General features: G+C 39.5%; 1 protein-coding gene across 1 annotated transcript in view; it reads right to left on the bottom strand.

Moving 5' to 3' along the window:
- Positions 1-657: 657 nt before the first annotated feature.
- VSNL1 (visinin like 1) overlaps positions 658-27,571 on the bottom strand; it is a 900,977-nt gene continuing 874,063 nt past the window's right edge. Inside the window, exons 3-4 of the mRNA XM_044064864.1 lie at positions 17,164-17,379; positions 658-1,609 (exon numbers count right to left, since the gene is read on the bottom strand). Coding sequence (XP_043920799.1) covers positions 1,412-1,609; positions 17,164-17,379 — 414 coding nt within the window. The 3' untranslated portion in view covers positions 658-1,411. The remainder of the gene's footprint in view (positions 1,610-17,163; positions 17,380-27,571) is intronic.

Genomic DNA, 27,571 nt, shown 5'->3' with positions numbered 1-27,571 from the left:
TTGCTTCATATGGGGCTGCCCTTCCTTCAACAAAACATACAGCTGTTGTTAGAAGAACAGTTTCACAATATTCCCTCTAAATTTCATTATTTTTAGAATTTTTATGTTTTCCGAATTTTTAATTTTTTTAAGCATTTAATATCTTTCTCTTAGTCTCTGTTAAGCCCACTGGTTGTACCAGCTGTAGATTTACACTCAGTTCTTCTTCAGATAATACCACGTTGCTACACACTTTATTCTGTCAAAAGCAGAAAATCAGGACCTTAGCAGGGAAAAATGCAAAATGTAAAGAAATAAAGACCAAAATGTAATAATAATGTCTTATAACTCTTTACAAACTGACTGAAGTCAACACACTAAAAGTTATTAACTTTAAAATGCTGTGATTTTGATTTTTCTGATTTTCTGATGGCAGTAATATATTTTTATCTACACAAAACAATATTCACCTCCTTATACGAAATGCACACTTTGTTTTTGCATATGACATCTGAGGCTGTTCTGTCTTCAACTTCTTTGAAAGAAAGAGAATGAAATTTTATAAGAGCATACTGAAGCTTCCTGAAAAATGCCATTGTTTACTTATATCTTAGATAAGAAAGCTAAAAGAATGGAAACACAAATGACAAAGAAAAATAATTCTTTGAGATATGTCAGTTATGTCTGGTACATTATTTATTTGGGGACACATCTTATGACCTCCTTCAAAGCTTTCCACAAATGCAGGTGTGAATCATAAATCATTCATACACTTACCATAAAACAACACTGCAGTTTACTGACAGACTGCCTGCGAAAAACGTATTCCCATTTATTTATATAACATTTATCCAATAAGGCTTTTTTTCTTCCAACTTTCTTAAAGGATGCAAATAAGGACATAGTTAAGGCAAAACCTAGAAGGCATGCAAATAAAGGAAATTTATATCCACTGACAGTACAAACACATTTATATTGAGCAGGCTGATGAAGTGAAAAAAAATCATCTCTGTCCAACTTTAATGTATCATGAAATGGAAAAATGGTTTATTATAAACAATTACATTAACATGGGAATTCATTTTTTATTAACATTATTCAGTATATGAAACACACAACTAGCATCAGTAAAACATGAACAATAAATAGCATAATTTATGCAGCACTTTACTGATGCACAAGAGTCATAGGATTGTTATGGTAATGACATTGCACAATTTTTCACATTGTGGTCTTTTATAATATGTATATATATATATTTATACTTCAAAATTCTTTAGCAATTGACATTCTCATGCACACAAGTGTTTCAACACAAGAAGCAAGTCCATTTATAGGTAGTCCAAGCAAAATTTTTTTTTGTCGTGGAAGTTGCTGCAAACTGAATGGAACATTTAAACTGTTGTGCAGTCCATAGTGAGTTGCTGCTGCTTCATTTTTGAATGTCACACTGCAGGAGTAATACAATAGAAGGATCACTCTTTGCAGCTTCTTTGAACTCATCCAGTGTGATCTGGTCATCTTTGTTCTTATCCATCTTACTGAATATCTTGTCTACCCGCTGTTCTGGTGTTAAGCCGTCCTCATTCATCTTCATCATTATCACAGTGCCCACCATTTTATAAATTGCCTTAAATGGGGAAAAACAGAAACAGTCTCTCAGTCATCAGTTTGTATGATTGAGCTGTTTACCTTTTATAGTATATCAATACCAAATTATTAAACCTATAAAAGTATAGACTTCCCAAGTGTAAATTGTTCTGGAAAAAAAGATGGATGCAAAAAAAATATATATATTCATTGACCATGGATGCTACATGAGCAAAATACTTCTGAGTGAGTGCCACAGGACTGTCATGGCTACTAAAAAGAAAGGCATAATCAGTTATCAAACTTTAATCCAGGTCCTTATAAAATCCACGAGACACTCTAATATTCAATGATGGAGGTAGCTCAGTTTGTAGGCACTGGCTGCAATAACAGATTTTACAAGTAACCAGCTCTCTGATCATGCAAGGGGTAGTAAGGTGGGCCAGATCTTGGTATTGAAAGCAACATATACCATGCAATATGAAGTTACCACATTGAGCTGATGAAAAGGCATGTCACTAAAGAGTGTATCCAGGATGTTTGGAATTGTCCTTCGGCTTGCAGTCTGTTGCCTCCACCCACCACCACCAAGCCTGGGAACATTCAGGGATCTCTATATAACTTTGAGCTGCTATCGCCCCAAAAATAAACATTTTTATGGAATATGAGACATATCCCAAGTATGACATTGAAGGTGCAACAGATATAATGATTACATTACACAGCTTAATTTCAAGAACTAATAATATAACAAACAGGCATTACCCTTGTCACAGATATGCCCTTTACAGGCTCAACTTTGCCTTTTAATCTCATTTATGTGTGGCATTCAGTGTCCTTGTAGTAAGCAAAATGCTGTGCCTTAAAAACTAACTTGTTCACCATGGCTTACTGTATATGTTTGGCTATAGCTATGATGAGACTCGCAATGTCATGGCACTCCTGTTAGTAACAAGGCCACTGCATTCAACAAAGACAGTGGGAGGCTCATTTCTATTAACAATGGCCTTGTACGTACAAGTTGTATACCATCAGTCTAACTGAAAACAAGTCATGCACCAATACAATAAATTTATGTCAGTACAAGGAAAGATGTTTTATTCTGTTAGGAATCTTCCAAGGCAACCCTTTCACTTATACAAATGTTCAGTAATCAACACATAAACTCACCAATACCTCCACAAGATCCCAGTAAACTAACATTTGTTGAGGTTCTAACACAAACACTCCATCCCCCAAGCCTCAAAGGTTCAGAAGGAAACAATCTCAGCAGCAATCCACTATCACAATGCCACCACACTCACAAAACTCAAGTGAGTCACCAGACTGTAAACTTTAAACCATCAACTGCTACTAAGTCTGAGTGTCCATATAGAAATATCCTAGTAATTTGTTACGCAATCAACAGGTACATGACTCTACATGCACTTGGCTAGACAAAGAGAGGATGAAAGTTAACTGCCTTTCTCATGCCAGGCTCTCTGATGTCATGTGGGCTGTACAGTCTTTCCTACAGGACAAAAAGAAGTATGACATGGTGGCAGCACATGTAGGTGTGAAGGACATAAAGTGCTCAGCCCAAGAAGACATGTAAAGTGACATATTCTGACAATAGCATGGCTGCTCTGCTCAAGGCCAGAAGTTGTAACAATACTTTGGCAGATATCAAGGCTCCCCTGCAACTTTAAGACTTCCACATCTGTGTTATAACAGTGATTTGGTTTCACTGTAAAGACATTTTCTTTGCTTCTTACCTTTCTGTAATGTTTTAAAATATTGTGACTCTCCATCTACCTATTTCATATTTAGCAGTAAAAAGAGATACAGCCTGGAGTTGTGATATGCATTTTGGACCTTTAAAACAAAGCTGGGCTTCACACAGAAACACTGCATGCCTGACTAAGGACTGCATAGCAACAGTACACAAAAGTGAAATCAAATATTACACAGTGCATGCAGGGACAGACAGCTCTTCTCAGAAGAAGTGGTGTGGAGCAAGTCAGCAAAACCTCTGCCTCAGAAGACAAAGACTGTTGTCTACAGTGGCCACAACCCAGTTTCACTAACCTTGCAAGATGTTCATATGGCGTTACAGACTCTTTAGCACAGCTGTATGACAGTACATGAGCTGTCAATGTGCTGCAGTATGGAAAAAGAGCCACAAAGCAATTACTTGCAGCAGAGTGTAAACATCTCCCATTTAGGGTCCAAAAAGATGGATGCCTATTACTATCATTAAAGGAAAGGAAAGGGAAGGAAAGGAAAGGAAAAAAGGAAAGGAGGATATAAAACAAGCAGAGGTACAAATGAACTGGGAGCAGATAGGAAAGAGCAGGTGGGGAAAGCTGAACACCTTTTTGTGGGGATAGGTCACTTATTTTATATGTAGAGAGAAAATGGAAGAGGGGAAGGATGACAGGGAGAGTGAGGAAGGGTAATAAGCAGGTGCAAACAAACAAGCAAAGCAAAACAATACAGACAAATGGGTAGATGTGGACACTTAGAGTCTAGAAAGAGGAGAAAAGGTATGGACATAGAGATACAAGGGGCAGACAAATCGTGATTGTATTACACAGCACAGAAGGAAAGGTTGGCAGCACATTGTATTCCATGTGAAAGTCCGACTTTTTTTGGAGAATTTTTATGGGGTGGTTTTCTGTACTACGTCCCATCGAGAGAACCTGCCTGGTGTGCTGAGAAGAGCAAAATTAATCTCTTCCTGCTGCATGGCCAGTTCAAGGAGCTTGGCTATACACTTGGCTGGGGATAGTGTGAGATACAGGTGATACGCTAGCTGCCAAACAGACCAGAGGGACTTTACTGTGGCCCAGCAAATGTGCAGGTCAGTGGAAGGGGACCACCATTCTTGTGAATCTATATGCACTACCTAATGCACCACAGCACTATCCACTATCACCTCCACCATCTCCTTCAGGGATGGATCACTGTGATCTTCTTGATCTGCAGGTGGGAAACAAAATTAAATGGCTGTAAAAAGCGAAGATCTTCTGTGAATATTGCATTATACACAGTACAGAGCAATACAGAATAGTGTAACTAATAGTTACCGTGCTGAAAGGCTTTCAAGCTTCCAGTGGCAGCCAACTTAGCTGATCTCACTCTGCCTGAGATGAAAGAGGAAGTGATAGATCAGCAGTCAAACAAAGGTGTATGTGAGATGTTCTGTGCAAAACTGTAGCCCCCAAATTAAATGCTACATAGAAGAAGTCTGATATGGTCTCTACAGCTTCACTATTAAATGGTTATGTGCAGTACTCTACTAAGTTCATCAGTGAGATATCAATATTATGTGTCTCCACCAACACCCACAGTAAACCAGACAGCATACCCTGCGATCTGTAAGAATGAAGAACCATTACTAAGATCACAGACCTAAGTTACAGTAACAACATATTTAAAGCTGCACATTGAAAACGTACAAATGCCTAACACTGCATCATTCAAGGCATGCTTGCATAATTTCAGCTTCCCACAGTTTGGAGTCTTCTAGCATTGCAACACTACAGATCACCATATCAGTGTCTGCCCTGTTCACTGGTCTGGTCAATCTCTATTTCATTGGTAAGGACCTCTGCCAGGTCATATCAGGCATTCACCTTCAGTAAATGGCCCAATACAGGGTCCCATCAGCTGTTCCTTGAAGTGGCCATGCAGCAGATGGAGATAATTTTGCTCTTGTTAATATATCAGGCAGGTACTCTCAATGGGATTTAGCACAGGAAGCAATTACCATGAACATGCTGAAAGTGTTCGCAATTTCGTGTGGAACAAAATGTCAGCCTGTGACTTCTGCACGAAATGTAACTTGTAAAACATGAGCAGTGCAGAGCAGCCCCACCCTGAGCATGAAGTGCATACAACATGCCCAGGTACATCAGATATGTGCAGGAAACTAGCTGCACTTCATGTCATCTATACACATAAATGAAATGCAGAGATTCATAGACAGTTTTGGAATGGGGCCTTACTTGCATACGTACTATGCAAACCAATATATTTTGCAGCTTTTGTGGATATGCCACAATTTCTGACAGCTAGAATGCATAATGAACAGCAAAATTCAGCAGTAATTGAGTTGCTTAGAACAAGTTACTAGCAGTCCAGGATGATTTTTTTTTTGTGGTTCTGTGCAACACTCTGTATAATATTAACCTAAAGAGGAGACATTTAAGGATAATTCTTTTTGGTCCTCTAAGGCTCCTACAGTTGATCTTAGAGGTCTATGAAGAAGTTAATAAATATATCCAAGTCTGTGAATTTGTGATCAGCTGTTTCATATTATATAGTTATAGTGAAAAATGTACCTAAGTCAGTATGACATGATATTGCTTACACAAAAATAGGACTGTTAAATATTCCCAATGCATGTTTAACCTTTAACATTTATGTTTGTAAATTTTCCTGCAGATGATCTGATGTTTGTTAATCTGCCAGATTTACCCCTATAAGTAATTTGATGTAAACAGCAATAGTATTGCATTTTGTGAAATTTAGACCCACAACTGAATCTACAAATCATTTATATTAATTATTCAGTTAACCAAAAGAAAAGTCCTAGTCTGTTCAGCACCCATAGAGTTACACTTTTTCAGGGCTGTGGCTTTATCAATTATCTGTCACTGAAGGTAATGTTCTTGTTTACTCTTTATACACTGAATGCATTTTTCCATTTCATAGGTTCATAGGTGTATACTGCACAAATGACCACTGCGGCCTTTATAAGCCTTGCCAAGCATCCCAATTTTATCCCGCAAGTTTCTGTGCCTTAGAGGTTATTTTAAGGGGCATATCATACCTCTCAACCTCTTAGAGCAAGAAATCTGGACAAAGCCATAAATAAAAGTAGGACAAAGGCCCAAAAATAAGGACAATTGTTTTATATTGCTCTTACAAACTTAGAAAGTTGATAGAATAGCAGGTTTTGCATTAGCATGATTTTTCTGAAGGGTATCAAGTCTGAAATTCAAATGTCTGTCATTATTTTATAACTTCAATCTTTAATGATTTTCCACTAATTTGCCAGAAAACCACATCTTTTTGAAAAACAGACCAAAAATATGAGGCTAAAATCTGGACAATTTGCAAAAATCTGTTCGGTTGAGAGGTATGCGGCACTTGTAAGATACAACAAGTTTTACAGGCTGCCTCTCTGCCTCTGTCCATTACAGCCATGGGTGATAGATCTGGGGGTGGGGTGTAATTCCGATTTGCCATCCACTGGTCCTGGTTTCTTTTGAATAAGTTTAGGGAAGAGCTCTGCTTCACATAGATGGGAAGCCTGTTCCAGGTAAGGGAAATTCTGTGAGAGACCTAGCTGCCCCTCCAATATGTCCTATTTATGTTGTAAGCAAAGTTTAAATCCATAGATTGAGTAATTCTGATGCTATTCAATTTGCAGATATGCAAAAGGTGCATCAGAGTAGGAAAATGATGTCTTGCATGCCAGGATATATTGCCTCTCAACAGTCTGTAGGAAACACAGTATAGAGGTAGGGCTTTGCGGTGGCCTCATTTCCCTACACATCTGCCAGCCATCAATCCCCCACCCGTAGGTCTTGAGGCCATTCATTTCTCCTGTTACAAGAAATTCTTGGAAAACATCAGCAGAGATGACAGCCAACTAGAGAGGCCATCATCTAGGCTGCAAGGGAGATTGTTTGTTTGTCCTTTACCAGCATCTTTCTTCAGCTGGCACATCTGTCAAATGCCTGAAGATTTGACTTCATCCCTCCCAGACCGCTGCTTTCTATATTTAAGAGTGGATGTTAATTGTCCCCTGGTGGGGAATTACCCAGAAGCTGTACCCATATGAGCTTTATCTTTGCTGACACAGCACTTGGCAAATTTTTATTAGAGGTTCTTACTCTAATCCTGCTGGCTGGCACATGCACTCACATCAGCTCAAGGGAGTGCTATGTCCTCTAAGTGATACAGCTATTCTCCTGCACTCCATGAAGTTTCTTTGAATAGCTTAGCAGCACCAAACATGCATCCCCATCTATTACAGTGCTTTTCATGCACCTATCTACCGGCATGTGCCAGTAATGATTCAGATAAGATCAACATCCTCCCACAGTATGAGCTAACAGGCATCAGCCTGTCATTCTCATCCTCCAGCATTGACATCTCCAGACTCCTCCTGCACAATCTTTGGTTTTCTGGGTCATTCCCATTCTTTTAATTTGAATGACAGCTGGTGTCTTGTGCTTAATGGGATGACATAGTTAAAAGAGTGGTCCACTCAGTCTCTTATTCGTTCATTCATTTGCTCATTCTCTGACACCGATTTTATCCTATTCAGGGTCATTGCGGATTCATACTACATACTTATGTTTTGCATTTATTAGTAGGTTAGCACTTTCTTTTAAATTATTGTACTGTTCCTTGGTGGACATACTGTTATATTATTATTTGAATCTATAGATATCACATGATTTCAATATCACCAGTTCCTTTTGATGGCTAGAAAGTATATTTATATTGTTTTACATATATATATATATATATATATATATATATATATATATGTATATATATATATATATATATATATATATATATATATATATATATAATGGATGTATATATATATTTTTTGTTATATATATATATATATATATATATAGTTCCCCTTTAGAAGGCTGAACCGCTGATATCTCGAAAGTCATATGGCCGAAGCCAAATTCTATAATTTCAGAAGCTCGACCTTCTGAAAGGGAACGTATAAAACAAAACACAAAACAATGTTTCTGCAGGGGGCAAGTCCCCCTGCACCCCCACACCCCCTGCAACTTATTTATTCTAAGTCCGAGATTGCACTACAGCGCAGAAAGGGAAATCTCCCGTTGTGCGCTGTATGCCAATCCCCATTCAGAAGGTCGAGCTTCTGAAATTTTGAGCATATGGTCTCGACCATATGACTTTCAAGATTTCAGCGGTTCGACCTTCTATAGGGGAACCATATGTATATATATATATATATATATATATATATATATATATATATATATATATATATATATATATATATATATATATATATATATACACACACACACACACACACACACACACACACACACACACACACACACACACACACACACACACACACACAGACACACACAAAACACATAATGCATATGGGCAGTTCAGAGGACCATCAATTTACCCAATGGCATGACTTTGTGATGTGGAGGGAAACTGAAGCACATTGAGAAAACCCATATGGCCACAGAAAGGGCATGTAGACAAAAAATGCAAAAGAATATAGTCACTAGTAATGCCTAAAAGGTGTTACCGTATACCCAGTACTTTCATGGGTAGAATTAACTAACTACTTATCCTCACAGCTACTAACCTCATACAAGATAATCTCCAAACCTGACCACTGTCAAATCCTAAGTAACATTCTTCAACGTTACTCCTCAAATAAACAGCTCTGCTTCACTAACAAACTACTGCTCCACATAACCCATTCTCACAATTCATCTGATGAATCTACGTACTCCTCTTATGTATTAAAACTATGGCCCTCCTTACCCCTATCACTCAGATAAAATGAAAATAGCAAACTTTTCAGTATTAAACTCAAACAACCCTGACTGGATACATGATTCTGTTTCTCTTCCACAGCAGGCTAACCCTACACTGTCTTTAACTTTCAGACAGCTTAGCTTTTTTTCCCTCTTCTTTCCACACTCACAAGATATTTTATAAAACTATTAAACTTAACTTATGGCAGGCCTTCTTCCATTCTACTTATCCCTTCCCTTTTCCTACTTTTACTCATACCCCACACTCAGATACATCCTGCCTACTTTATTCCATTCCTCCATTTCCCTCTTCTCCAGGTCTACTATCTTGCTGTCTCCCTAATCTTGTCTACTCTACTTCCTCTTTTCCAAGTCCAATTACTCTAACTTCCCAAAACCTAGACTCCTCCTCTTACCTACTTTTTATACAATCTGACTCTTACCTGACAACACCTCTCTACTACCCCTTTTTATGCTCTGTGCTGCATTATAACTCCTATCCCTACTGTTCTTTAACACTGCTATGCAGCTGTAAGTGAATGTGTCTGATCTACCCTGAATGTGCTCTGTATATTTAATTGTGATAAATTGTCAATGCAATTGTAAATCTGCAGAATTATTTTCTGTTTTTGCTACTATTTGTTAATAAACTAGGAATATTATTGTAACATGTTTTTCTTTTTGTTATACTATGTCTTTTTCATATTGGTGTATGGAACTTTTCTCCCTGGGCATCCATGGAAGAGGAGTTTGCATTTACTGACCCAGTCAGATTATCCTGGTAAATAAATGCATGATTTGTGCTGCAGTTTCCCTACTACTTTCACCTTCCATTCATTGTTTTACTGATTTACATTTTACATACAGCATGTATGTTTTTTGATGGAAGCAGTATTCTCTCACACACACAGTAAGAACACTCATTTTAATCATATCTAGCAGCCTGTGGAAAAAAGTCATATCCTATCTGCTTTGCTTATACTGTGTTCCCTACAGAGTATACGAATAACCTCTTAATAACTTAGCACAAGAATTCTGGGCAATACAAAAAAAAAAGGAATCAGAAAGTCCTAAAATCAGAGACAAATTTTAAATACTGCTCTTAAAAACTTAAATGTTACTACAATAATTGGTTTTCCATTAGCATGAATTTTCTGAAGGGTATGAAGTCTACATTTCAAACATCTGTCATTATTTAATGACTTCAGTCCTCAATGATTTTCTAAAAACATACATTTATGAGGAACAGACCAAAAATATGATGCAAAAATCTAGACATTCTGTGAAATTCTGGACATTTGAGAGGTATGATTATACATATTCTGCATCCTCCTTCTAACAAAGAGAAATACACAGTCATTTTATTTTAGCCTATTTTTCTGGAACACTAAATAGCCAACTACAAACCAACTCCACTCCCAAGATGTTAATAAATAAATAGATTTGCATTCATTTCAATTTCATGGTGATATAACTTGGAAATATGTCTTTTCTGATAAGTTACACCATCCCTTGCTGTTTTGTTGTTACTATACTTCATCTTCAAATGACTATCCAGTTAAAGTCTACATTTCCTGTAAATTATCTGTATAGGTAAATTGTTAGCTGTACTTCACCAACCCAATTTGCTGATAAAGGAAATGGTTTTCTGAACCTTTGTCTTCCAGAAGTGACACAGTCTTCTAAATACTTAAAAACCCTTGCAATACCATCCCTGTTCTAGTTCTCTCTCTCTCTCTCTCTCTCTCTCTCTCTCTCTATCTTTCTAGCACTACGTAGCACTCCCAACATGAGATCCTATATAACTCTATAGCCCTACCAGAGCACTACCTCTAACCCTAAAACTCTTACTCATTTCCCAGCCCGCATCCTCACTCCTTACTCTAAAACTCCACTCCTCCCTCCCTAACCCTAAAGTCCCCAATCACTCCCTAAACCCAGAACACAAATCCCTCTCCCTAAATCTAAATTCTTGTGTCACTCCATAACCACAACTCTCTTCCCACTCCCTAACCCTAAAATCCCACTTCTGCTTCCTTCCTCACAGCTGCTGCACTTACCTTCCTCAAACCTGAATAAAGTGTTTAGAAGGAGCAGCAGCTGAGTGCCCAAACTACGTTTGCATTTGAGCATAAATGGCAACTTACATAAGCTACAATATTCTCAATTCGCTGAGTTTGCGACAGTGTGTTTTTGAACTCTTGGGACTAGAACAATTGCAGTAGATCATAATATATATTAGTGTGTGTGTGTGTGTGTGTGTGTGTGTGTGTGTGTGTGTGTGTGTGTGTGTGTGTGTGTGTGTGTGTTATTTATTGTCCACACTTGTTCATCCTACACTGGCAGACACAAAGTCATAAAGTACCAGGATTTACAGACAGAATTGAGGGCAATGTGGAAAGGATACCCAGACAGTAGTAATAGAAGTCTGAGCAATAGGTCTTATAAAAGAGAATTTACAGTCATATTTAGATGCGTTACTGATACATGTAACTCATGAATTACAGAAGGAGTCAGTCCTGGGCACATTGCAGGTACTGCGAATAGCACTTCTGGCTAACATTAAAGATTGAAACAATACTAATTTCATGAACTTTTATCATATTTTGACTTAGGAATGGTGTCTATTCCCATCATGATATTAGAAACCGAAAAGACTTGGAAAAATTAAACCGACAAAAGATTAGAAAGAACCACTGTCTGCTTAACATATCAATGAAATGTTGTGAAAACTGTCAGCAGCTCGCAGGCAGCCAGAAAATATGCTTGCTTGTACTGTCTCTGACATGGTTTTATGTGCAGGGTGACATGGTCAGTTAAGGCAAGAAACATAGACAGAGAAGGGCAAAAAACAAAAAGAAGAGAGGTGAGTGAAGGCTGTATGTCAGGTGATTGACATCTGGGTGAAACTGTATGAATAGTGCTTGGCCAAGTGCACTAGTCTGTCACAGACAAAAATGAACAGAAACGGCATGGTTCCATGACAATATACTGTGGTACTGACTCAATACAGAGCCAAAAAGAAAAAACAACACCTTGGGAAGGCAATGTGACAGACTATCACCTACCCACTTCATCTGCTTACTGTGTATTTTTCTCTAGTTACTCAGGCCTAAATACTTGTACTGATAAAGTGACATCAGTCTGGAGAAAGGCAAAGGTAGGGCTGAGTAAACAAAACTGGAGGTTAGGTGCAAGAGCTGAAGGACAAACAACTGTTAATTAGAAAAAGATACTCTTTATTTATTGAAATTGCCTTTCTATACAATGTTTGGAGAAAAGATTTTGTGTCTTTCAATACGGTTTCACACTTTTCAAGCACTGGATGAAGATTATTCTCTACATATATTGACATGGCTTCTGTTGCCCAACCTCTACTAGACACTATGGGTCTCATAGGTGGACATATGATATCTTTATGTACTTTGGGAAGGCCATATATAACTGGAATGGTAGGAGTTTCTACATTAAAATATTTAAATAAATCCTCTGTTATCAAATTTGTAGTCTGCAAGTCAAACAGCAGAACAGCAATCCTGTCTATAACACATTTTACTATATTTACTGAGATACAGGTATAGGTTTCATGGTCATTCAGTAGTTTCATCATTTGCTGGATGTAAAATTCCCTATCCATAATCACAATTCCCCCTCCTTTATCTGCGGGTCTAATTTCCACTGAATGCATTTCCCTCAGGCCATATAGAGCATCAGATTCTTCCTTACTCAAGTTACAAAAGGCAGCTCTTCTATCTGAATTAAATGCTTCCCTTATTTGTTTCTCACATACTGACACATAGGCTTCTACCATAGGATGTAATTTAGATACAAAGGTTCTGGGTTTTTTAAAAATATTCACATTATCAGTCATCTGTCCTTTAAACATAGTTTTTAAAGTTAAGTTGCGACCAAATAACTAAAGTTCTTTAAGAATGTCAACTAACACAGTTTTCTGGGCTGGAATAAACAACAGCCCTTTATTCAAAAGTGACATATGTGCATCAGTTAGTGTTAAAGATGAAAGATTTATTACCAGACTTTTGTGTTCTTGCTGCGGGTTGCCATTGTGTTCCATGCTGCTTCTGTGTTTGGTATCTGCCTGACTCAGCCCTTCCTTCCTCTGCTCCTTGATCTGCTTTTTTATCGGTACAGCATTCATTAGTGTGAAGGGTATCATTTGAGTTCCTGATATTCCTTTCTGTTGCATGGGAAAAGGGGGATTCTCATTAGATAGGTTTCTGTTATCATTCTTCTTGCTGCTTCTTGTATTTATATCCTTTGGTTTCACTATTGACTGCTGCTCAGCAGGATTCACTGGTAAACTCTGTGTTTCCTCAGTGTTAATGGTTGCAGCCACTCCCTCTTCAGTTATTTGGCTTCATGTTAGTGGTTGTGTGTTGTCTATCACAAAAAGGGCTGGGTTTACAGGCTGGTCTGTTGCTGTAGTAAAAGGTTTGGGCCATGAAAAAACAGCATTGGACTGAAAATCATTCATATCCCGTTGAAGCTTTTTCAGCTTCGTATTCTGTAATCTTTTCTCATAGCTGGATATGCTTTCAAAGAGAGTATCTAGCTTGTCACCAATAATGCTATTTGTAAAGTTAATGCATAGATAGATTTGCAGAGCCTTCAGTTCATTTGCAAGTTCCCTTTCTTCAGGTAAAAAATAGACAATTACTAAATTCATGTAGTCATTGATTAACTGCAAATTAAGCTGCTGCCATTTCTTCAGGAGGTCAGGGAGAGCATCGCCATAAGTTGGCATAGTTAGAACTCTCAGACCTCTGGGAACAATTTTATATCTTAAGCAGGCTTCCAAAGGAATCTCTGCCATTGGAGCCTTTTATACTTACATAACTTGTTTTCAAAGGCTCTAAATTTGTCTTTGAAGAGCATTTGTACCCCATTATTCACATTAACAGAATATTCATCAGAGAAAACTGGTCTCTCAATCAGTGGGTTTACCTCCATGCTTAGGATTCTACAAAAATGTTCCATTCCGTTTTGAGTGTTGGTATTCCCATTTGGATTGTAATTCAGTTTGATTTCATACCCTTCTGCCATGTTCTGGTCCTGATATTCACAAAGAGTACAAAGAGAAAGACAAAAACACAGGTACCAGATGAACAGCTCGGTCTTCACCTCAAAGCTAATAGTATGTATAAAAAGTCGAACTGCCATAGTAGAAGGAAAATTATTTATTGCAAGGACAAAGTGAACGCTTTCACGACCTTCCAGGTCGCTTCATCAGACTTAATATAACATCCCATGCCGTCCTTGATATACATATATACTTTCAAAGTGACCAATCAGTTGAAACAAACAATTAAATATTTATATCACTTTGAAAGTATATACATCAAGGAAGGCATGGGATGTTTTATTAAGTCTGTTGAAGTGACCTGGAAGGTTGTGAAAGTGCTCACTTTGTCCTTGCAATAAGCAGTTTTCCTTCTACTGTGGCAGTTTGACTTTTTATACATACTATTTAATTTTAACAGAAGTTTTTACAGTTAGCTACTTTTATGAGCCAACTTAGTCTGCCAGTGAAGAACAATCTTCTCCAGTATTAATGCCTTTGTTGAACTTAGCCTCTGCTTACCTTCACAAAGCATCTCATTATATGTGATACTACACTTCTCCTCTATACACATACATCCACACACTTTATTTTATTTATTTATTCTTTGTTGACCAGGTTAGTCCCATTAGGCTAGTAGCCTCTTTTCAGGGGAGAGAGGAAGTGATATTTATACTACTAGGAAAAATTTGGCCAGGGCATTGGGGAACTTTCTCCTACTCTTTTCAATAGGTTCTGTGGGATTTTTTTTACATCCATAAGAGCTACCATCAACTCAAGTAGATGGGATCTTGATTTAATGTCTCATCAAAAGGACAGCATACTGAGGAGTGCAGCATCTCCCTTATGCTGCAATGCAGTGTCAGTAACTGATCTACCTGGTGTGGGAATAGAACCCACAACCTTCTGCACAAAAGAAAAGCATGTTACTCACTGCACTACTGACACTTTCTGTACAATGTATGATGGTGAAGCCTGCTGGAACAGAATTCAAGTTTTAAAAGTTAGTCTGTGTTATAGTTTCACAAAGTATGTCACTGTTCCAATCAATACTATGCCTCCACTTACACATACATGTGTATGCATGTGCGCGCATGCACACACACACACACATACACACTATATATATATATATATATATATATATATATATATATATATATAGATAGATAAACGTAGTAGTTGGTACAAAATCCATTTTTTAAATACACTTACTTCAATTCTGTACTCTCCAAAACTACCATGACAGCTTTGTTCATGTCAAGAAACAAAATCATGTTACTAATACAGCTAGACCAATAAGCCCTAACTTCAAGGTTTGTATAATGTGAAAGAGTTGCAAAACCTGTACTGTTCACAATACTACCTTGTCCACAATACTGTGAGGAGCTACAGTTACCTGCTAATTTATTCCTCAGTGTGCATTTAGGTGGAGCCTGCTGGGTCCAAATAGCTCTTGTGTCCCTGCAGGATTCACATAGCTTTTATGTCTGTGGACCGAAAGCAACCTCCAGGCCTGTACAATTTCTGTTCATCCCTTCTTTTTATTAGTTAATGTGGATGATACACCATTTATTGTGGAGCTCTAGGGACAAATAGCTCTTCAATAAATCACAAGTATATATATATATATATATATATATATATATATATATATATATATATATAAATGGATGCCTATAGTTATGAAATATATAACTTGCAGACTGAGCAATGGTTCAGTGAATACAACAGCATCATGGAAACATATTGCAAATTAGTGAAATATCAAGAGAACGCATATAATATCTGAATGAGTACAGAACGGGATCAATTTCTTTGCTGAAGACTCAAAAACAGATGCAGCAGTGGAGGATGGGGAAGCATTAAGAAAGGATTTGAAAATGATGAACAAAAGTGCAGAATGGTGGCAGTTGAGGGTCAGTGCAAACAAATGCAAAGTACAGTAGATGAACCACAATGACCTCAGTGTGGAGTATCAGCTGGGGAATAGAACCTATGTCAAAAGAGCAGGAAAAGGACCTGGAGCTGGGGATCACATCTGCACTAGCCCACCAGGATCAGAATGACAGGACAGAGGCAGAAGCAAATTGAATGCTGAGGTGTATCCATTGGGGATCTATTTCAAAAGCAAAGAGGTAATGCTTTTACTTCACAGGGTCTTAGTCAGAAAACATCCAGGAGAACTGTATGCAGCTATGGAAGCCATATAAGGAAAAGGGCATCAGGATGCTGGAAACAATTTAAAGGAAAGCTACCAGAAAGATTCTTGGAATGGAGGGAAAGGAATATGACCGGAGGCTAAAGAGGCTGTACTTTTTTCTCATTTGAAACCAGAACAGGCAGGGAGGACATGATATCAGTGAAAAAACAAAGTCTGGGAGATGTGTGTGGGGGGGGGGTCATTCAGAGCAGGAAGGACAGATGAGGGAGGAGGAGGCAGAGACAGAAGATTCTAGGGAATAAAAGTTCCTGGGATCTCCAAAAGTACTTCTTCACTTAGGGGCAGTGGACACATTAAATGGACTATCAGACTGGAAGGTGGGGAGGTAATCTACAGGAACATGCAAGAGGGCATGGGACAGGTAGATAAAAAAAGATAAGAGGAAGGTAGGATAGAGGGTAGGTGAAAGGTCTTTCCAAGGGCAGACTACACAGGATTATTGTCTCCTGCCTATTATACAATAAATATAATGTAATTCTAACCACCATATAGATAATATGAGTGGTGGGATGTAAACAAGGCAACAGTGCCAAAATGTGTTGTGCTACTGTAAATCTGTTCAAGTTTCTGGAAGCTGTAGGCCTGCAGGTTGTTGAAAATATGTGGATATATAACATGAGGTGTAGGGTTGTCAGCATATTAGTATGCAGAGGGCTGTGTTTTCATGTAAGGACTTAAAAGTGACTGCAGAACAAAGCACAATTACTTTTATCAACATTGAGGGGACAGATTACCTCTATAATTTCCAGCATTTCAATCCTTGTAATTTTTCCATCACCATCAAGGTCATACATATTGAAGGCCCAGTTTAATTTCTGCTCAAAGCTGCCCCTTGAAGTGATTGACAGCGCACAAATGAACTCTCTGAAATCGATGGTCCCATCTCCATTTTTGTCAAACGTTCTGAATGCGTGTTGAGCAAACTTTGAAGCATCTCCATAAGGAAAAAACTGTGGAATAAGAAAGAACAAAAATAATCATTTTTTTAAACATCAGGAGAAACATATCACAAGTAAAGCTAGAAGCAAAACATATTTAAACAATGTATGTTATGTATGATCATCTTAAATTTCAGACATCACAGAACAGGTTTGAACGAGCGAACATTAACAGTGAGGTGCTTTGTCTACACCCACTGTGTACATTGGAAAAAATAATAAAGCTCATGGGAAACAGGAAGCGTTTCTGACAGTTCACTATACCAAACAAAGCACTACCTCTCCAACTGGAAACTGTCCACGTAGGAGAGTATTTATGCATATGATGCTATGTTACATATCAGTGGTTTAGACGATCAGCTTTCATACTCCCGCTAATGAAGAATTTTTGCTGCATGCATCTGGGCTGCATCTATAATGTAGAGTGATTTTTGTTTGTGCTTTAGAAACAGGATTGGTCCAGATAAACAGGAAAGTTTTACAATGGAGACTGAAGCGGAAAAGCTCTAATAACAAAAGATATACAGACACAATAATATACACGTTACAGTATATGTTAGTAATGATTATTCAAATCATAGAATTGCATTTTAAAACAGCAAACAGAGACACAAGTAATGAATATACTGAAAGCAATGCAGCTAATTACAGATACTTATATGACACCAAATCATCAGGCACAAACTACAGATAAATGGAAATACTATGACAATAAAGCTTAAGAGGTAGGTTCTTACAGAAGTAACACTGGTGGCACTTAGACATCATGTACTTAGTTGTATAAAAACATTTCTAGCTAGCATATTATAACTGGCTGCAGCTGACTTGATGGTACATACAGCAGTAAGCCTCACATAGTTTTCATGCTGTATAACCGTATAACAAGGAGGACTAATGCTATGAACTCCTAAAGGAATTAATTCTGTAATCTACTGCTTGAGCCCCACTGTCTCCATTTGCATACAATATTTCTGAACAAGTCACTTCACCTGCCATTGTGCTCACATCAGTCATGTGGGCTTAGGCAGTAAACAGCTAAAACAAGAATCCACCTACCCCATCCTGTTACTTCCACCCAAATAACTGATGGTCCAGTAGTGGGCATGGGAGCTGGAGTGAGAGTGGTAGGATGATGGCAGTGAAATGGTTCACCCACCCTTGGGAGGATAGAGGTGGTATGGCTTGGCTCGCTGCTTAGACAGCACTCAGTAGGAGCTCTGGATGGTGCAGTCTGCAGACTCTGGGCCAGAGGGATATGCTGCTGCTGCATAGCAATGCAGGTCAGGGGGCAGTGACACAGGGAAGCTTGCATGCTCCTCTCCATCGACTGACAGCTTAGCATCATTCAGAGCTGTTGTGAGGGTGTTATGGGCTCGGATTACCACTATGTCTGCATGGATGCTGGCTGCGATTGTTTCTCATCTCAATGTGGGCATGAGGGGCCAGTTACAAGCTTGCATACCTGTGTAGGAAAGAACAGGCCAGCTGGTCATAGAAACTTACAGCTGGCAGACATGGGGGCTGCAAAACAAAACAAAAAAGAAAAGCAAGAATCCGCCTTCAGCTGCATGGCTCTGGAAGATACTTAGAAAAGGTGTATAGACAGGTATGTCACATACCTTATTAAGCAGATACTTAGAAAAGATGCATAGACAGGTATGTTACATATGTTACTAAGTAGATATTTACAAAAGATGCATAGAGAGGTATATCACATACCTTACTATGTACATACTTAGACAAGATGCATAGACAGGTATGTCATATACCTTACTAAGTAGATACTTAGACAAGATGCATAGACAGGTATGTCACATACCTTACTAAGTAGCTTTTTCCTCTTGTGATGTGCTCTACCATCATACCTAAATGTGATGAATGAGAACTTTTAGTCATTAACCATAACAGTAGCTAGAGTCACTACCATATTATGACAATGAGGGGACATGGTGCTGTGGGACCACCGACAGGTAGGAGCTCAACAGCATCACTGTTTGGGTGGGTGGGAGCAAGATGTGACTGTAATAGCAAGGTTGCCTGTGTCACTCAGAAGTAGGGAACTCTGCTGCTGATAGATTTTGTCCTACCCAGCAAACATTTTTTTAATTCAGCACTGATGTGCTGTTTAACTCTGGTGACACATTTCAGGGAAAAGGGATGGGTGTGCTAACAAGCACTGCACCATCAGGTATGCATTTCAAGTCTTACAACTCACCCCACTGGGACAAGCCTGTATGCAGTTTGTATAGTGTTGATGAATTGTATAAGATGTGTTTGTGTGTGTGTGTGTGTGTGTGTGTGTGTGTGTGTGTGTGTGCGTGTGTGTGTGCGTGCGTGTGTGTGTGTGTGTGTGTGTGTGTGTGTGTGTGTGTGTGTGTGTGTGAGTGGGGGGGGGGCACTGCATATGCACTCTGTTCACAGAGTCCCATGGCTACACAGTGGGGTGAGGGTCTTACTCTACTGTGTACCAATGTCTATTAATTGTGTAAAGCTTAGGCATGTAGTTCCACTGGCAGCCAACCTTACTCTATAATCACATTGCTTTTAAGTAGCAGCCATAGTTTTTTTAAAAATGCACCGCACCACATGCCTTATCTTACAGCTTTATATTTCTTTCAAAAACATTTAATGTGACATCTGCAAAACTAATAATCTTGTTTTAAACTTGCAAACAATATTGCCCTTAAAGACCTGTATTTGATGTACTTTTTAAAAATCATTTATGATGCAAAAACATAAACATTCTTACATGTACTGTTAGAAACATGACGGAGTATTTTTCACACTTAGATAAAGATATCAATCACAGCTCTGACACACGTCACTCATAATAATCCTGGTTCTACATTAACAGAGAGTTGTAAAGAGCCAATGACTTCTTTTTAGAGCAGACATGTAGGGAACAGCTCCAGAATATAAACACATCAGCCGCTTACTAAAGTTGCCAGAGCCAGCCTATCTGATATACCTTTGGGAGGAAACCGAGGCATTCCCTAAAGGCATGTGAAAATTCATACATCAACTACACAGTATCTGGGGGCCAAAATAAATTCCCAAAGCTGAGAGGTTTCATCACTAAGCATTCCATTACAATGCCCCATATGAAGGATGCAAGATCGACTGACTGCTACAGAAAACTGCACTTAAATGTATGAACACATAGTCTGCACAGTGTTTAGGCATCTATACTCATATCATGGACTTTCTTTCAGTAAGCATGATTATGTCATTAGATGACAGAGACAGTTCACAGCAGTCATGTAGTTGGTAGGGTCATACTGCTTACTGAGTTTACTGCATATGCATTTATTGCATATTCATAGGTTCATAGGTGTGTACTAGGCTAATGACCCTGGAGTCTTTATAAGCCTAGCCCATAGAAGTGCCCTGGCATTGTGCCGCCCGACGTTAGCTCCCATTGCCTCTATCAAGTAGAGCCACTGCAGTGATCCCCGGGGTGAACCTTCTATTTCCCATCCACTTATCAAGATTTCTCTTGAAGAAGGCCAGTGAGGTGCTCTGCTTCACATGTATGGAAAGTCTATTCCAGAGCATTGGCATTCTCTGGGTTATGAACCTGTCCCTCCAGCATGTTCTGTTGATTATGGTAATGAGGCTGAGGTCTCTGGAGCCTGTGGTGCGGAGGGATTTGGATTTCTTTACATGTGGTATTTCCAACAGAGCTGGGTCAGACATGGCTTAGTAGACTATATGAGACAGAGAACAGCTGGAGTTTTTTGAGTCTGTCCATGTAGGAAATGTGTTTAAGGCTCAGGATCCTCTTCATAAGGTACTTTTGTGACCCTTCCATCTGTTGCATGTGTCTAGTGAGGTACATGCCAAATGGGGCATTATACTCGATAACTAGCCTAATGAGGGAAGAGCAGAGAGAGATGATAACCTCTTTCTTCCTGGATGCAAAACCCTTGGTAATGAGATGTGCCACATAGAAGGACTTTCTGACCACAGTGGCAATGTGGTGATCGAAGGAGAGGTTGCTGTCAACCTGTGTCCTCAGATCTCTTATAATCCCCTTCAGTGTTCAGTGGGCTCCCATCATTGTGGTAATTAGTTTTTCCCAAAGGTGATGACAATGCATTTTTTTGGCATTAAGCTTAAGGCCATGGTTTCGACACCAGTCATTGGTCTCAGTGAGGTCTTTCTGTAGGATGTCTACATCACTTGGGGAGTTAATAATTGCTCAAAAATAAAGGGCCAGCACCAATGGAGGTTGCCAAAAATATACATTTTATATTTTTTGGCAACCTCCATTGGTGCTGGCCCTTTATTTTTGTTTGATTTTGTGGTATTTTGGGCCTTGGCACCTGCCATACTTGAGAGGGGTTTGGTTGTAGAGTTAATAATTGCTCCCAGCTTGCAGTAATTTGTGAACTTGGTCAGCCAGAGTCCCTCCGTGTTGGTCTGGACTTTTGAGAAGTAGATGCCAAACAGGAGAGGTCGCAGGACCAATCCCTGTGGGACCCCACTTGTGACTGGTCGGCAGTCTGACTTTGAGTCCGCTACTTTCACACTGTGGTATCTATCTGTGAGCCAGTTTGCATCCCACCTAGTGATATAGGGGTTGATGCCTAGTTTGGTGAGTTTATCAATAATTCCTGAGTGGTGAATAGTATCAAAGACCTTGGCCAGATCGAGGTAGGCTGTATGAACTGCCTTGCCGTCATCCACAGCTCTGGTGACTGACTCAAAGAAGTCAACCAGGTTGAACAGACATGATCTACCTTTCACAAAACCAAATTGTGTGGGATCTAGAGTTTGGAGATTCCATATATCCTTGTTAATTAGGTCCATGATGATGAGCTCCATAGCCTTACATATCAGACTTGTCAGACTAATGGGGTGATAATTCTCAGGGTCTGTAGTCGCTCCCCCTTAATGGAAAGGGATGACTGCAGCAGTGCGCCATTCAGTAGGGACAAAGCCAGAGGTGAGGCTGTGATTGAATAGGGCACACAGATGTGGTGCCAGTAAACTTTGTAGTTCATGTAGAACACATCCAGGGATATTGCCGGGTCCCATGGAAGCTGTATTCTTGGCCTTGGACAATGCAGCTTTAACCTGTGCTGCAGTAATGCTGGGTGCCTGGCATTCCTCCGATATTGTGATTGGTCCTCTGGGGGGGACGAGGGTAAAGTTGCCACTGAATCAGTCGGCCAGTATGTTGGCAATATCTGTTGGCTCAGTATAGGAGGTACCATTGTGCAGTTACTCACAGAAAACCTGGGTATTGCTGTAGAGATTCATGATATAACTATAGAAGGCTTTGTGGTTGTTTTTAGTGTCTGCCGCAATTCTGTCTTTATAGCTGGCTTTACAGGTTTTGATGAGGAATCTCAACTTTTTGTTGAGGCTAATAAGGGAGTTTTTCTAACTTTGGGACTTCACCTTTTTCTGCAACAGTTTCTTCCTTCTGTTGTAGAGTTTATTAATGGCAGGGGACCACCAGATTGGTTTCCTTTTTTTGGAGGAGAGCGTCTTGTTTCTGTTGGATATGGCTAGTTCCATGTATTTATGTACGTATTTGTACAGTGCATTGGTGTATGATTCAGCAGTCATGCATCTATTTTCCATTGACACGGGTGCCATGAAGTTAGCCATCTCTGTTTTTAGGAGCCCAAAGTCAGCTTTGGAGAAGCTTTTCATGGTGGTTACCTTTGCGGGGAGTGTGGGTGAGATGTGGATTTCCATGGTGATTAGTTTGTGGTCGGATCTAACCAGGGAGGAACTGACTACTGGTGTAGAGCAATGGTTGCCCATGTTAGTAATGACCAGGTCAAGGATGTTGCCTCCTCTAGCGGGGGTAAGAATGAGCTGGTCCAGAGTATTGGAACTGATGAATTCCAGGAAGCATTAAGCCAGTGTATTGGTGCATGAGTAGTTTTCCCAGTTGATGGAGGGGTAGTTGAAGTCACCTAGTATGAGAGTGTTGGGGTTGGACTCTAATAGTTTCCAGGGTGCTTAGGAACATGGAGTGAGAGTCTTGGGACATGGTTGGGGACATGTAGCAGGCTACGACCTGAATCACTGTCTTACCCAAAGTTAGTTGTACCTGAAGTATCTCAGACGCGTTATGCTAGGCTACTAGTCTGGAGGTGTGCATATCCTTTATGAATATGGAGACACCACCGCCTTTGGAGCTTCAGTCCTTGTTCTGGGGCTGAAAGGTGTAGAATAAGTTATAGCCTGGTAGCACAGGGGTGCTTTCTGATGCTTTAAACCAGGTCTCCATTACAGCACAAATGTCGATGTTCTCGATTTTGAGGAGTGCTTCGAGCAAGTTCATCTTAAGATTTAGACTTCTAGCATTGAGCAACACGACCCTCAAATTGCATTTATTTATAGCTGTTACAGTGGTATTTAATCTTTGGAACATCACCTAAAAAGGCACTATAGGGGTGGCAAGAGCCTTAGCCAGTATCCAGAAACCCAGGGGTGACAGATGCAGGCCATCTCTGGCAAAACATCGAGGTCTGTCAATCATGTCATCCCAAGCAGACAGATACTAGATCCCCTTAAAATGACACCAGAAACTTAACCAATTGTTGAAGTCAATCATTTTCTGTTTGTACTGCGGTATCATTCTGGACGATGGTAGGATGCTGCTCAGGGTTAGGGTCATACCTGCCTAGGTCACATAATCCGAGAGCATAGGAAGCTGCTCAGGGCTAAGGTCACATAATTTGAGAGCTTCTCCATATCTGTTTTCATGTAGTCCAGGAAGGTGCATCTCAGGTCATTCACACCCACATGGACAGTGACAGAGTCATACGTGTTCAACTTTGAAAGAAATCATTCATCCCTCTTTGCATTTTTAATTCCTACTTTACCTATTTCATAGTTGAAAGGAATCAGAACTTAACCTAACAAACAGCAGATATAAGGTCTATGGATCCTTATTAAGGTTGCAACCAAAAGAAACCATCAGGAAGCATAGCCATATCACCAAGTACTGATGGGAGACTAACAGTTCCCCCATTAAATAGACTTTCTCAGTCTCAAGCAAGAGGCAGTTATGGCTAGGATGTCAGCCCATCGCAGGATGTTCACACAGTCTCACACACACACACACACACACACACACACACACACACACACACACACACACACACACACACACACACACACTCTGCAAGCATGCCCGGTGTAGTCTTAGTAACCCAAATTTGGCTACCAGGCATTACATCTGGAAGTTGAAAGACACAGAAGTTGTACTATAATAAATGGCAACAGCATTTTTTTTTACTTTAAAAATCTTATGGTGATACAGTTAAATGACTTGTAATCAACCAAATAGCTTACAAAACAGAAAACAGCAATGTTTTTTGTGACGCAAGATTTGTTACATCCACAGTGAATGTAACTCTCATGGGTCTCACAAAAATCAAAACGAGGACAAAGATGTTGATGGTGCCCATCCCTGGTTCAGCCAGCTAAGGTGAGAGCTGGTATTCGATACAGTAGCAGGAGGACTGTCTCATCAAACCAAATAGGCATCCACTGAAAAAACAAAAAAAACAAGAGTAGCATTCTCCACAGTCTCCACACAGGGGGGTGAAACTCTTTTATAGCTACTTTTAGGGTGACTGAACCTTGAGGGTAAGTTAAATTTCTGTCAAAGTTTCAGATCACAAACCATCCTTGTCACATCTAATTAATTTCAGCAGCAGTTCTGTGATCAATGGTGACAGCTTAATGCCTCCTGCTATCAGAGAAAGACAGTTGGAATTAAAATGTATAAATCTTATTTCTGGTCCACCCCAATATTCTGTAATTATTCCTGATGTAAAAAAATGAAATAAAACACCTCCACTCATTTTCATAGCAAGACATCCTGGGAATTATGCCAAATTTCGCAAAAAAGTAGCCATTTTTGAACACACTGGTTAAGCCAATAAATAGCTTAACAAAGCTGTACACTACTGACGAGTTAATTCAGAAAAGATACAAGACATATACAAGCATCTCTTTATTAAAACATGCTAGTCTGTTTAGGTATGTACTGTGCACTTAGATCCATAAATGGAGATATTACTTTTACTAAGAAAAGTCAAAAGATCATGGGAAGCATCTTCAACCAAGTCTTGAAGAAAGAACAAACAAACAAACAAATAAACAAATTAATAAATATCATATTGCCTTCCCTCTCTGCCTGCCACCATACAAGAGAAGTCCTACCTTTCTCACAGAAGTGAACTAAAAGGGTGAAAGAAACACTACAACCCTACTTACCCAGATAAACTGGTGTACTGGCCCAGCCCTACTGGATTTTCAAGGCCACTCTTAAGTCATATTGCCTTCCCTCTCTGCCTGCCACCATACAAGAGAAGTCCTACCTTTCTCACAGAAGTGAACTAAAAGGGTGAAAGAAAGTATGTAATATGCTGCTATAACTGATGTTACTCTGCTTGTGTATTTTGCTCTACCACTTTCCTGGTGTTAGTGTAGGATTACGGCCTGAATACCCAGCAGCTTACCCCATACCCTCATAACTGGAAATCCCCTTTTCCTACCTCACCCAGCCTTTTTTCTTCCTTATATCTGGACTGCCTGCTCATCTATTTAATTGTTTTAGTGCTTCCTCTCCCCATTACTACAGAGATTGGCCACTAGGTGGCAGTATTCACCAACTACTACCTCCCTTCCATCTCTCCTTCCAACTTACTATAACATCTCAATAAAATACCTCTCCTCTTTCGCTACTTACTATCGGTCCTACCCTCCAGCCAGTTCTCGATACTTGTCTGTTCCCTCACGCATACACCTACATTCACTTTAACCTTCCTACCTAGCTCCCTCCGTACTTATCTTTATCCTGACTGATTGTTTCCTCTCACTGTCCTGCTGTCTTCTTCCTTGTGTCTACACGCTCCGTTCTCCCTACGGGCTCACTCCGCTCCCCTACCCTACCCCCAATTCCCACCCACCCCCAGTGGTCCTACACTTATACTTATTTAGCCACTCCCTCCTCAACTTCCACCCAATCACACTTACCTCCATTTAAACTAATCAGACACACCCTTACTCATTCCCTATTACAATACACCACTCCTTTGACTACATTACCATAGCCCTCTTCTACTGCCTAACAGGAACTAATTCCCTCCTTTCTACACCCTCCTTATCTACTTCCACTACTCACAAATTTTAACCCTTCCCATTTAACACTTCCTAATCTCAATCTCAGTGAAAATGGCTTCGACTACCTTAACCAAACTAATATTCCTAGCTATACTTCCTACTATCCTTACCTCCACCTACCTCCTCACTTTTTTTGAAAAACTGCAATATTACCATTTCAACTGCTCTCTAAAACAAACAGCAATACACACATCCATACTCACTTGCAGTCACACTAATATCACTTCCATTCCCAGCTATCTACTACCCAAATACCACAGAGTCTCCCACTCTAAATATAATAATCATACTATAAAAAGAGAGAAATATCTACTTTACCTAAAATACAATGCAGCAACAAAACCTCTCAATCTCTCCTTACTAGATGGTGACATCCACCCAAACCCTGGCCCTGTCAATACTACTACCCTAAAAGCCCAGCCTAAACTCTCCAACTCACTCCTAATAGGACATCTAAACATCCGTAGTCTTAACAATAAAGTAGCTCATCTCCATGCTCTTCTAAATATTCACTCCTTTGATATCCTTTGCCTGACAGAAACTTGGTTGAAACCAGGAACCAAAGACAACAAAATTATCCCCCAAGGCTACAATATCATTAGAGAAGACCGGATAAAACATAAGGGAGGGGTTTAGCAGTTATATTTAAAGATGGATTTCACATCTCCACACTACCATATAACCCTCCTCAGGATAGTAATGCCGAAGTCCTAGTCACCAAACTCCAAATCAACCCTAACAAAGCTTTATACCTCATCTGTATCTACCTACCTCCCGGTAATAACATCAGCACAATTGAAGCTATATTAAACTGGGCATCCTCAACTTACCCCAAGAAACAGTAATACTAGGTGATTTTAATACTGACTGGAAAAAAGTCAATACAGATAACCCCACCTCTCACATTAACCTGCATGGCTTTAATCAAACTATCACCTCCACGACCAGAATTAACAAACCAAACAAAAAAGAGACTACCTTAGACTGGATACTTATAAATAGACAGGAGCAAGCTTATAAGTTAGGCACTCTCCCAGATGATTTA

This window comes from Protopterus annectens, chromosome 1.part0, assembly GCF_019279795.1.
Source record: "Protopterus annectens isolate FY-2018-M chromosome 1.part0, PAN1.0, whole genome shotgun sequence".
NCBI classification, from domain to species: Eukaryota; Metazoa; Chordata; order Ceratodontiformes; family Protopteridae; genus Protopterus; species Protopterus annectens.
The sequence above is the reverse complement of the archived record's forward strand: the minus strand, read 5'-3'. Positions and strand labels throughout refer to the sequence as shown.